The sequence below is a fragment of the Labrus mixtus genome, unplaced genomic scaffold (genome assembly GCF_963584025.1).
Source record: "Labrus mixtus unplaced genomic scaffold, fLabMix1.1 SCAFFOLD_172, whole genome shotgun sequence".
Taxonomy (NCBI): Eukaryota; Metazoa; Chordata; class Actinopteri; order Labriformes; family Labridae; genus Labrus; species Labrus mixtus.
In genome coordinates, this window is record NW_026870072.1 from 5,001 (window position 1) to 17,500 (window position 12,500).

At 43.0% G+C, this 12,500-nt stretch overlaps 1 protein-coding gene across 1 annotated transcript in view; it reads left to right on the forward strand.

The window, feature by feature from the left end:
* LOC132960171 (uncharacterized) overlaps positions 1–12,500 on the forward strand; it is a gene marked incomplete at its 3' end in the record, with an annotated part of 14,002 nt that overhangs the window by 109 nt on the left and 1,393 nt on the right. The window contains exons 2-4 of the mRNA XM_061033165.1: positions 39–306; positions 414–513; positions 9,113–11,654. Of these exons, the coding sequence (XP_060889148.1) occupies positions 39–306; positions 414–513; positions 9,113–11,654 (2,910 nt within the window). The remainder of the gene's footprint in view (positions 1–38; positions 307–413; positions 514–9,112; positions 11,655–12,500) is intronic.

Consider the following 12,500-nt stretch of genomic DNA (forward strand, 5'->3'; position numbering starts at 1 on the left):
AAATCTGATTTGTTAAACGTTAAACGTGTTTGTTTCAGGGCGGGCGCCATGACTCCTCTCAGGATGACTTCCTGTCTCCGTGCAGACTCAAACACAAAGACCTCCACAGACCCTCCATCTCCACGGCAACGCCGGACAGGAGGAGCACACAGGACAGCACATCGTGGCACGCTGCCAGCAGCGACCAGCAGGACGACCTGAGGGAGGTAGAGGGAGAGAGGAAGAGGTGGAGCGAGTTCAGAGACAGGAAGAGGACGAAGACGCTGACCGTCCTGCAGCTCCGAAAACACAATCCAACAGAACCCAGTGAGTACGCCGCCATCTTTATTTAAAGAGACAGTACACTCTGAGTAGGATGAAATGTTCTCTACCTGCAGAGGGATGTTGATGTGTTAAATCGTTTTCTCTTTTAGTCGTCTTGTCGAGTGAAGAGGAAGACGAGGGAGAGGATGAAGGAGATGGGGGGCGGCGTCTCGACTGGGAAACTCGGAGCAGAAATGGGAAGCAGACAGGGTGAGGGTAAAGAAATCAGATCACTGAACACTACAGGCCGCTCAGGTGCAACCTGATTGGTCTGTTTCATCTGTTGATTTCCTACTGTGGAATCTTATATTCTTTATACTTTTATGTTTGCTTATTAACTGATCCAATGTATATGAGCATCTCACATATATACATGCAACTTGACCTTATATGAGCACCTCACATATATACATGCAACTTGACCTTATATGACCCCTGCAGCACACGAACATTACCCGATACTCACCTCACCTCAGATGTTGTTATCTCACCTACACAGATTCAACAATAGCTCCTTATAAGGACTACTTCTTCAAACTCTCAAGGACAAACTACATAATTTTCTCTATTCCTCCTCTGTGAGTTTCGATCGCACTATATGCTCAAGTATATAAAGATTGTACGCCCCAAGAGTGGGCAGAGAACTTACTTTGTGTATCCTGTACGCATCGTTGAACTTCTCTCCTTGCTGCAAGTAATAAACTGTGTGACTTAGCAACTCAACAGTTTGTGGTTTACTCCTTTTTGTTCACTCTCGTACCGTGGTCCGGAGGGTTTTCTCTTTCTGCTGATTTCTTGCAGGCTCAGTTCTACCACAATTACATGGCGACGAGGATGGGATTCCTGACATTGGCCGGGTAGTTTCCTCCGAAACAACTTCTCCACCCAAATCAACTGAGGAATAGGTAAGTCAAACACCTTTTCTAAAGTTTGACAGTTTAGGGGTGGAGAGCATAGAGTTGTGAGAAGGAGACTTCTGGTTCGGTAACGGAATCCCTGTTGAATTTATGTTTGGGTAAAAGAACCAGAACTGTGCGAGATTCTCTCTGACCATTGAACGACTGTGACGGAGTATTAAAAGAAATGTAAAAGTAGTTTAGATAAAGGTAAAAAAAAAAAAGAAAAGTTATAAAATCTAGTACCTAAATTTTCGAGTAAAATAGTGGGAACGAATTTATTGAACTAAAATTTCTGGGTTTCATGGGAAACCTCAGAGGCGTCTGAGGGAGTACAGTGAAGACAGAAATTAATTAGGATTCTGGGTTTCATGGGAAACCTCAGAGACATCTGAGGGAGTACAGTGAAGACAGAAATTAACTAAGATTCTGGGTTTCATGGGAAACCTCAGGGACGTCTGAGGGAGTACAGTGAAGACAGAAAATTAAGCACAGAAGTGCAAAATAAAGGTAAAAGTAAAAAAGGTATGCTAAATAATGTACATGTGTTGAATGCTAAAGAAAATACTAAATGTGTTAAAATAAAATAGATAAATAAAAAGGACAATGGGAAAATCAACAAGTAAACTAAAGCCTGATGGCAAAAGTAATGCACCAGACAGATCAATTTTAATGCAAATGAAAACAGGGTACCCTGACATAAATTGGTTCAAAATATTCAAACATTGGAACAAGGAAACAAAAAAAGAATGGCCTGTACTGGGCACTTGCGATCCAAAGAAATGCGCAATAGTGGATAAAATGTTGAAAGAAAAGTGGTGGGGAAAAAATGGTAAAGGCAAAATAGGACCAAAAAAAAGAGTGAAGACCTCCATTGGGGGCTCGTGAAGGGACATGTTGAAAAGAAAGCAGCAGTAAGTAGGGAGAAAACAGCGCTGAAAACAGCGGCTGAAATGTCAGAAAAGGCACAGCAGGAAGGGAAAGCTAATGAGAAGCTTAGATTAATGTTACATTCAGTTAATCAACCAGGAGAGCCGAGCAAACCCCTAAAAAAAAAAAAAATAAAGCCAAAGTTTCAGCTTGGTCTCCAAATAACCCATTCGGTAAAATCGATCGCACTATATGCTCAAGTATATAAAGATTGTACGCCCCAAGAGTGGGCAGAGAACTTACTTTGTGTATCCTGTACGCATCGTTGAACTTCTCTCCTTGCTGCAAGTAATAAACTGTGTGACTTAGCAACTCAACAGTTTGTGGTTTACTCCTTTTTGTTCACTCTCGTACCGTGGTCCGGAGGGTTTTCTCTTTCTGCTGATTTCTTGCAGGCTCAGTTCTACCACAATTACATGGCGACGAGGATGGGATTCCTGACATTGGCCGGGTAGTTTCCTCCGAAACAACTTCTCCACCCAAATCAACTGAGGAATAGGTAAGTCAAACACCTTTTCTAAAGTTTGACAGTTTAGGGGTGGAGAGCATAGAGTTGTGAGAAGGAGACTTCTGGTTCGGTAACGGAATCCCTGTTGAATTTATGTTTGGGTAAAAGAACCAGAACTGTGCGAGATTCTCTCTGACCATTGAACGACTGTGACGGAGTATTAAAAGAAATGTAAAAGTAGTTTAGATAAAGGTAAAAAAAAAAAAGAAAAGTTATAAAATCTAGTACCTAAATTTTCGAGTAAAATAGTGGGAACGAATTTATTGAACTAAAATTTCTGGGTTTCATGGGAAACCTCAGAGGCGTCTGAGGGAGTACAGTGAAGACAGAAATTAATTAGGATTCTGGGTTTCATGGGAAACCTCAGAGACATCTGAGGGAGTACAGTGAAGACAGAAATTAACTAAGATTCTGGGTTTCATGGGAAACCTCAGGGACGTCTGAGGGAGTACAGTGAAGACAGAAAATTAAGCACAGAAGTGCAAAATAAAGGTAAAAGTAAAAAAGGTATGCTAAATAATGTACATGTGTTGAATGCTAAAGAAAATACTAAATGTGTTAAAATAAAATAGATAAATAAAAAGGACAATGGGAAAATCAACAAGTAAACTAAAGCCTGATGGCAAAAGTAATGCACCAGACAGATCAATTTTAATGCAAATGAAAACAGGGTACCCTGACATAAATTGGTTCAAAATATTCAAACATTGGAACAAGGAAACAAAAAAAGAATGGCCTGTACTGGGCACTTGCGATCCAAAGAAATGCGCAATAGTGGATAAAATGTTGAAAGAAAAGTGGTGGGGAAAAAATGGTAAAGGCAAAATAGGACCAAAAAAAAGAGTGAAGACCTCCATTGGGGGCTCGTGAAGGGACATGTTGAAAAGAAAGCAGCAGTAAGTAGGGAGAAAACAGCGCTGAAAACAGCGGCTGAAATGTCAGAAAAGGCACAGCAGGAAGGGAAAGCTAATGAGAAGCTTAGATTAATGTTACATTCAGTTAATCAACCAGGAGAGCCGAGCAAACCCCTAAAAAAAAAAAAAATAAAGCCAAAGTTTCAGCTTGGTCTCCAAATAACCCATTCGGTAAAATCGATCGCACTATATGCTCAAGTATATAAAGATTGTACGCCCCAAGAGTGGGCAGAGAACTTACTTTGTGTATCCTGTACGCATCGTTGAACTTCTCTCCTTGCTGCAAGTAATAAACTGTGTGACTTAGCAACTCAACAGTTTGTGGTTTACTCCTTTTTGTTCACTCTCGTACCGTGGTCCGGAGGGTTTTCTCTTTCTGCTGATTTCTTGCAGGCTCAGTTCTACCACAATTACATGGCGACGAGGATGGGATTCCTGACATTGGCCGGGTAGTTTCCTCCGAAACAACTTCTCCACCCAAATCAACTGAGGAATAGGTAAGTCAAACACCTTTTCTAAAGTTTGACAGTTTAGGGGTGGAGAGCATAGAGTTGTGAGAAGGAGACTTCTGGTTCGGTAACGGAATCCCTGTTGAATTTATGTTTGGGTAAAAGAACCAGAACTGTGCGAGATTCTCTCTGACCATTGAACGACTGTGACGGAGTATTAAAAGAAATGTAAAAGTAGTTTAGATAAAGGTAAAAAAAAAAAAGAAAAGTTATAAAATCTAGTACCTAAATTTTCGAGTAAAATAGTGGGAACGAATTTATTGAACTAAAATTTCTGGGTTTCATGGGAAACCTCAGAGGCGTCTGAGGGAGTACAGTGAAGACAGAAATTAATTAGGATTCTGGGTTTCATGGGAAACCTCAGAGACATCTGAGGGAGTACAGTGAAGACAGAAATTAACTAAGATTCTGGGTTTCATGGGAAACCTCAGGGACGTCTGAGGGAGTACAGTGAAGACAGAAAATTAAGCACAGAAGTGCAAAATAAAGGTAAAAGTAAAAAAGGTATGCTAAATAATGTACATGTGTTGAATGCTAAAGAAAATACTAAATGTGTTAAAATAAAATAGATAAATAAAAAGGACAATGGGAAAATCAACAAGTAAACTAAAGCCTGATGGCAAAAGTAATGCACCAGACAGATCAATTTTAATGCAAATGAAAACAGGGTACCCTGACATAAATTGGTTCAAAATATTCAAACATTGGAACAAGGAAACAAAAAAAGAATGGCCTGTACTGGGCACTTGCGATCCAAAGAAATGCGCAATAGTGGATAAAATGTTGAAAGAAAAGTGGTGGGGAAAAAATGGTAAAGGCAAAATAGGACCAAAAAAAAGAGTGAAGACCTCCATTGGGGGCTCGTGAAGGGACATGTTGAAAAGAAAGCAGCAGTAAGTAGGGAGAAAACAGCGCTGAAAACAGCGGCTGAAATGTCAGAAAAGGCACAGCAGGAAGGGAAAGCTAATGAGAAGCTTAGATTAATGTTACATTCAGTTAATCAACCAGGAGAGCCGAGCAAACCCCTAAAAAAAAAAAAAATAAAGCCAAAGTTTCAGCTTGGTCTCCAAATAACCCATTCGGTAAAATCGATCGCACTATATGCTCAAGTATATAAAGATTGTACGCCCCAAGAGTGGGCAGAGAACTTACTTTGTGTATCCTGTACGCATCGTTGAACTTCTCTCCTTGCTGCAAGTAATAAACTGTGTGACTTAGCAACTCAACAGTTTGTGGTTTACTCCTTTTTGTTCACTCTCGTACCGTGGTCCGGAGGGTTTTCTCTTTCTGCTGATTTCTTGCAGGCTCAGTTCTACCACAATTACATGGCGACGAGGATGGGATTCCTGACATTGGCCGGGTAGTTTCCTCCGAAACAACTTCTCCACCCAAATCAACTGAGGAATAGGTAAGTCAAACACCTTTTCTAAAGTTTGACAGTTTAGGGGTGGAGAGCATAGAGTTGTGAGAAGGAGACTTCTGGTTCGGTAACGGAATCCCTGTTGAATTTATGTTTGGGTAAAAGAACCAGAACTGTGCGAGATTCTCTCTGACCATTGAACGACTGTGACGGAGTATTAAAAGAAATGTAAAAGTAGTTTAGATAAAGGTAAAAAAAAAAAAGAAAAGTTATAAAATCTAGTACCTAAATTTTCGAGTAAAATAGTGGGAACGAATTTATTGAACTAAAATTTCTGGGTTTCATGGGAAACCTCAGAGGCGTCTGAGGGAGTACAGTGAAGACAGAAATTAATTAGGATTCTGGGTTTCATGGGAAACCTCAGAGACATCTGAGGGAGTACAGTGAAGACAGAAATTAACTAAGATTCTGGGTTTCATGGGAAACCTCAGGGACGTCTGAGGGAGTACAGTGAAGACAGAAAATTAAGCACAGAAGTGCAAAATAAAGGTAAAAGTAAAAAAGGTATGCTAAATAATGTACATGTGTTGAATGCTAAAGAAAATACTAAATGTGTTAAAATAAAATAGATAAATAAAAAGGACAATGGGAAAATCAACAAGTAAACTAAAGCCTGATGGCGAAAGTAATGCACCAGACAGATCAATTTTAATGCAAATGAAAACAGGGTACCCTGACATAAATTGGTTCAAAATATTCAAACATTGGAACAAGGAAACAAAAAAAGAATGGCCTGTACTGGGCACTTGCGATCCAAAGAAATGCGCAATAGTGGATAAAATGTTGAAAGAAAAGTGGTGGGGAAAAAATGGTAAAGGCAAAATAGGACCAAAAAAAAGAGTGAAGACCTCCATTGGGGGCTCGTGAAGGGACATGTTGAAAAGAAAGCAGCAGTAAGTAGGGAGAAAACAGCGCTGAAAACAGCGGCTGAAATGTCAGAAAAGGCACAGCAGGAAGGGAAAGCTAATGAGAAGCTTAGATTAATGTTACATTCAGTTAATCAACCAGGAGAGCCGAGCAAACCCCTAAAAAAAAAAAAAATAAAGCCAAAGTTTCAGCTTGGTCTCCAAATAACCCATTCGGTAAAATCGATCGCACTATATGCTCAAGTATATAAAGATTGTACGCCCCAAGAGTGGGCAGAGAACTTACTTTGTGTATCCTGTACGCATCGTTGAACTTCTCTCCTTGCTGCAAGTAATAAACTGTGTGACTTAGCAACTCAACAGTTTGTGGTTTACTCCTTTTTGTTCACTCTCGTACCGTGGTCCGGAGGGTTTTCTCTTTCTGCTGATTTCTTGCAGGCTCAGTTCTACCACAATTACATGGCGACGAGGATGGGATTCCTGACATTGGCCGGGTAGTTTCCTCCGAAACAACTTCTCCACCCAAATCAACTGAGGAATAGGTAAGTCAAACACCTTTTCTAAAGTTTGACAGTTTAGGGGTGGAGAGCATAGAGTTGTGAGAAGGAGACTTCTGGTTCGGTAACGGAATCCCTGTTGAATTTATGTTTGGGTAAAAGAACCAGAACTGTGCGAGATTCTCTCTGACCATTGAACGACTGTGACGGAGTATTAAAAGAAATGTAAAAGTAGTTTAGATAAAGGTAAAAAAAAAAAAAAAAAGTTATAAAATCTAGTACCTAAATTTTCGAGTAAAATAGTGGGAACGAATTTATTGAACTAAAATTTCTGGGTTTCATGGGAAACCTCAGAGGCGTCTGAGGGAGTACAGTGAAGACAGAAATTAATTAGGATTCTGGGTTTCATGGGAAACCTCAGAGACGTCTGAGGGAGTACAGTGAAGACAGAAATTAACTAAGATTCTGGGTTTCATGGGAAACCTCAGGGACGTCTGAGGGAGTACAGTGAAGACAGAAAATTAAGCACAGAAGTGCAAAATAAAGGTAAAAGTAAAAAAGGTATGCTAAATAATGTACATGTGTTGAATGCTAAAGAAAATACTAAATGTGTTAAAATAAAATAGATAAATAAAAAGGACAATGGGAAAATCAACAAGTAAACTAAAGCCTGATGGCGAAAGTAATGCACCAGACAGATCAATTTTAATGCAAATGAAAACAGGGTACCCTGACATAAATTGGTTCAAAATATTCAAACATTGGAACAAGGAAACAAAAAAAGAATGGCCTGTACTGGGCACTTGCGATCCAAAGAAATGCGCAATAGTGGATAAAATGTTGAAAGAAAAGTGGTGGGGAAAAAATGGTAAAGGCAAAATAGGACCAAAAAAAAGAGTGAAGACCTCCATTGGGGGCTTGTGAAGGGACATGTTGAAAAGAAAGCAGCAGTAAGTAGGGAGAAAACAGCGCTGAAAACAGCGGCTGAAATGTCAGAAAAGGCACAGCAGGAAGGGAAAGCTAATGAGAAGCTTAGATTAATGTTACATTCAGTTAATCAACCAGGAGAGCCGAGCAAACCCCTAAAAAAAAAAAAATAAAGCCAAAGTTTCAGCTTGGTCTCCAAATAACCCATTCGGTAAAAAGGACAAAGCTGTTAAAATATACCCCAGCCTGTTAACAGAGGGAGACTCTCCCCCTGACTATAGCTCTGATGATGAGCTGTTTTTGCTCACACAGCAAGCACCTGCCCTCAGGGGAGGCGCAGGAGGAAGGGAACAGGATCCAGCAGACATGCCACTGCCAGATAGCAATGGGGAGGGATCAGGGGAATCCGACAAAGAGAAGAAAAAAAAGGGAAAAAGGGAATCCGTTAGACTCAAAGATAAGAAAGTAAAAAAAGAAAAAAATAAGCAAGAGCAGAACAGACATGACCGAGCAGGCTCTAGCAGCACCATGGCCCCCTTAAGAATATTCCCAGGGACAGATAGCAAAGGAGAGCCTTTAACTGCGTACCGCCCATGGACTAAAATGGAACTAAAACAATTGACCGACGACACCCCAAATCCTAAAAAAGACGTGACCCAGACCATAACATACTTAAAGAGACTGTCTGGATGTTTCCAGCCCTGTCAGACTGACTGGTTCTGTTTTTGTATGGCTCGTTGGCCTAAACTAGAAGACCGGTGGAAAACTCTCCACGAGTTTCTGGGTCCAGACGCAAAAGACCAGACAGTAGAAAAAGGCAAAGAGATGTTGAGAGAGATAATAAAGGAGTTACAGGATGTGTTTAAAGCTAACCCAGATTGGGGCAAACTGTCAGGACTGCACAAGAGAAAGGAGGAACAGGTAGAAGATTTTGTGACTCGATTGGAAAACACATTTAAAAGGTATTCAGGTTTGACCCCAGAGCAGTTCGCCCCGCTCCTTCCACGCGCGTTCGTTGACGGACTAGAAAGACACTCTAAGGAAGTGATAAAACAAGATCTAACGTGGGAGGTGAAAGAGCTAAAAGATGTGTTAGCCATCGCAAAACATTTAGAGAGAAACCAAAGAAATGATGACTCTTCTGATAGTTCTGACTCAGAGTCTGACACCGATTGTAAAAACAAAAATAAAGTCAGACACAAAAATAAGGGAAAGAAAGACAAACGCAAACAACATTCTGGTGCTGTAAAACAAATGCTTGTGCAACAGCTTCAGCAGACAGCCCCTGTCTCACCCACCTCTCTCCAACAGACACAGTTCACGCCTCTTCCTTTATCTCCAGCTCCCATACAGTGGCCAGTTTATCACCCCTATCCAGCAGCCCAAGGAACCAACCCCTTTCACAGTCGAGCGCCACCCCAAGGTCAACAGCTTGTATCCCTCCACACCGCATGCACTGGACTTTGCACGTTGACCCTACAGGACGAGACCTTGAGTATTTCCATCACTTTTCTCCCTTTATAGGACAGGCCTGTAGTGTTTTTGCGTGCACCATTTTGCTGTGTAAGCAGGGGGGTGCTCTATTGACACATCAATTGGGCCCAGTAGCCTCCAGCTTGTTCCAGCAACCTGACTCCGCCCCACACCTGACTCTCTACACCTGTGAAGGTTACGAGCCTAAAGACTTAGGTCCCATAGCAAAGACCTTACAGACTCTGACTCCAACCATCTCACATTTGTACCAAGGAATGGTGTACTCTCACTATGAGGGCGTGGCATGGACAGTGACAGTAGATGACTCATGGTTAGCTGATGACGAAGATCCTGTATGTACCATTTCACCTTTCAAAAACACTAACATGTCTCACCCTCTTTCTCTGTTTTCAGTTTCTGTTCCTCCTCAGTCCCCTGCCACAGCGGGAGTCCCAGACACATTGTGGTCTCAGTACTCTAATGAGTGTGGCCTAATGTTGTCTCACCCTCCTGTGTCAATTCCTGTAAAACTAGGTCCTGCTCCCAGAAAACAACAGTACCCCCTCTCACAGGCCTCTCTGGAAGGCATTAAGCCCGTCATCACTACCCTTTTAAAACAAGGAATTTTGGTGCCGTGTCAAAGCCCCTGTAACACCCCTATTTTACCTGTTAAGAAACCTAACTCCCCTGACTGGCGCTTTGTTCAAGATCTCCGCCTGATCAATGACTATGTGGCTCCCATGACTCCTGTAGTACCCAGCCCCACCACCATCCTAACCTCTATTCCTCCCTCTACTCAGTGGTACTCTGTTGTTGACCTCTGTTCTGCTTTTTTCAGCATCCCTGTCTCCCCAGAGTCCCAGTACCTGTTTGCTTTCACCTACGGTGGGCATCAGTACACGTGGACTCGCCTCCCACAAGGTTTTATTCACAGCCCCACTCTTTTTGCCCGAGCCCTTCTTACAGATCTAGCTGACGTTCAACTCCCTGGAGGCAGTGCCTTGATCCAGTACGTGGACGACCTGTTGGTAGCCAGCCCCACCAAAGAGGCATGCGAAACGGACACAAGAGCTCTGTTGTTGTCATTGGCTGAGAAGGGACACAAGGCCAGCGCCACAAAAGCCCAGCTGGTGCTACAAGAAGTGACCTACCTGGGCCATGTTCTCAAAGGTAACACCCGCCAAGTCAGCAGTAAACGTGTTTCTGCTGTTTTGAACATTCCAAAACCCCACACCAAGAAGCAGCTGAAGTCGTTCCTGGGCATCCTCGGGTACTCCAGACCATGGATCATGGATTTTGCCCCTCGAGCCAGGCCCCTTCAAGACATGCTCCTGCAGGCCGCTCCTGAGCACCTCCAATGGACGGAGGATGCAGAGACAGCGTTCACTGACTTAAAACAAGCACTTTCACAGGCCCCGGCGCTGGGTCTCCCTGATTACAGCAAACCTTTCCAGTTGTACGTTCACGAACGCAATGGGTTTGCCTCTGGTGTTCTCACTCAACAACATGGCTCTAACAAACGCCCAGTAGGTTACTATTCCACACGCCTTGACAATACTGAGCTGGGTTTGCCCCCGTGTCTCCGAGCTGTGGCGGCTGCTGCTTTCATGGTAAGAACCGTGTCTGATCTGGTACTGGACTCTCAGTGTGAACTTTATGTTCCTCATGCAGTGAGTGCTCTGCTTACCAGAGCCAGCACACAACACCTTTCCGCAGCCAGACAGAGTCATTATGAATTGTTGCTGCTGTCTATGCCTAATCTTACTATTCACAGATCTCCAACTCTCGATCCCTCTTCTCTCCTTCCAACTGCTGCTGACTGTGAGCCCCATGACTGCCAGGCGACGGTAACAATGACCTACACTATTCGTGAAGATCTTTTTGACACCCCTTTGTTTAACCCTGACCTTACCCTGTTCACTGACGGCAGCTCTTCTAGAAACCTGCAGGGCACCCTTGATTCAGGTTGGGCTGTAGTTTCTTCCACTGACACCCTTCTTTCAGGTAAACTTCCAGACCACTTCTCTGCTCAACAGGCGGAGCTAGTGGCTCTCACTCAGGCATGTACCTATGCAAAGAATAAATCTGTTAACATCTACACTGACTCTCGGTATGCTCTAGGTGTCTGCCTTGATTTTGGTGGAATCTGGAGACATCGCGATTTCTTAACATCTGCAGGTACCCCTATTAAAAATGCTTCCCTAGTAGAGGCTCTCCTAAAAGCTCTCTTTCTTCCTTCTACAGTTGCTATTCTCAAATGTGACGCCCGTACATCTTCCAAAGACCCTGTGAGACTCGGTAACGCAAGAGCTGATACTGCAGCAAAAGCCGCTGCTGTGTCAGGAGCCCTCGCTCCCGTGTTGGCGACCTCAACACTGGTTTCTCCCAGCCCAGATCCCTCCGTCCATGACGTAGCTGCCTTACAATTAGCTGCCGAACCCTTGGAACGATCTCACTGGCAGACAAACTGTGTTCTTGTAAAGAATGTATATTACTCTGTTGATGGGCGCCCGTGTTGCCCTCAGTCGCTCCTCCCCTACCTCTTACAGACTGTTCACGGTGTGGCTCACGTGAACAAAGGGGGGATGGAAGCGATAATTAGACGTGTATGGTATGCAAATAATGTATCCCAGGGATGTGCTGATTTTGTACAAAGATGTGCCATTTGCCAACAACACAACGTTGGAAAGACAACAAAAGTGAAACAAGGTGCTCATCCTGCTCCACCAGGACCATTTTCAAATTTACAGATTGATTTTATCCAAATGCCAAAACACGGACGGTTTCAATACGTCCTGGTCATGGTGGACACATTCTCAGGATGGCCCGAAGCTTTTCCTACTGCAAGAGCAGACACAACAGCAGTATCAAAAGCCCTACTCAAAGAGTTCATTCCAAGGTTTGGCATCCCAGTATCCATTAATAGTGACAGAGGGACTCACTTTACTGGACAAATAGTGCAAGATGTTGTTACAGCACTAGGAATCAAACACCACCTGCACACACCTTACCACCCACAAAGTGCAGGGAAAGTTGAAAGGTTGAACCAGACTCTGAAACTTAGCTGGCCGGAGGCTCTTCCTCTGGCTCTGATGAGTATCAGAGCTACTACTAGCAGACGTAATCATTTATCTCCATATGAGGTGATTACAGGACGTGCCATGAGCACCCCAGGATCTCTGGGCACTATGATAGTGCCTCAAGAAATGGCCCTGAGACATGATAGTGTCCTAAACTATTGCAAAGCGTTGCACTAT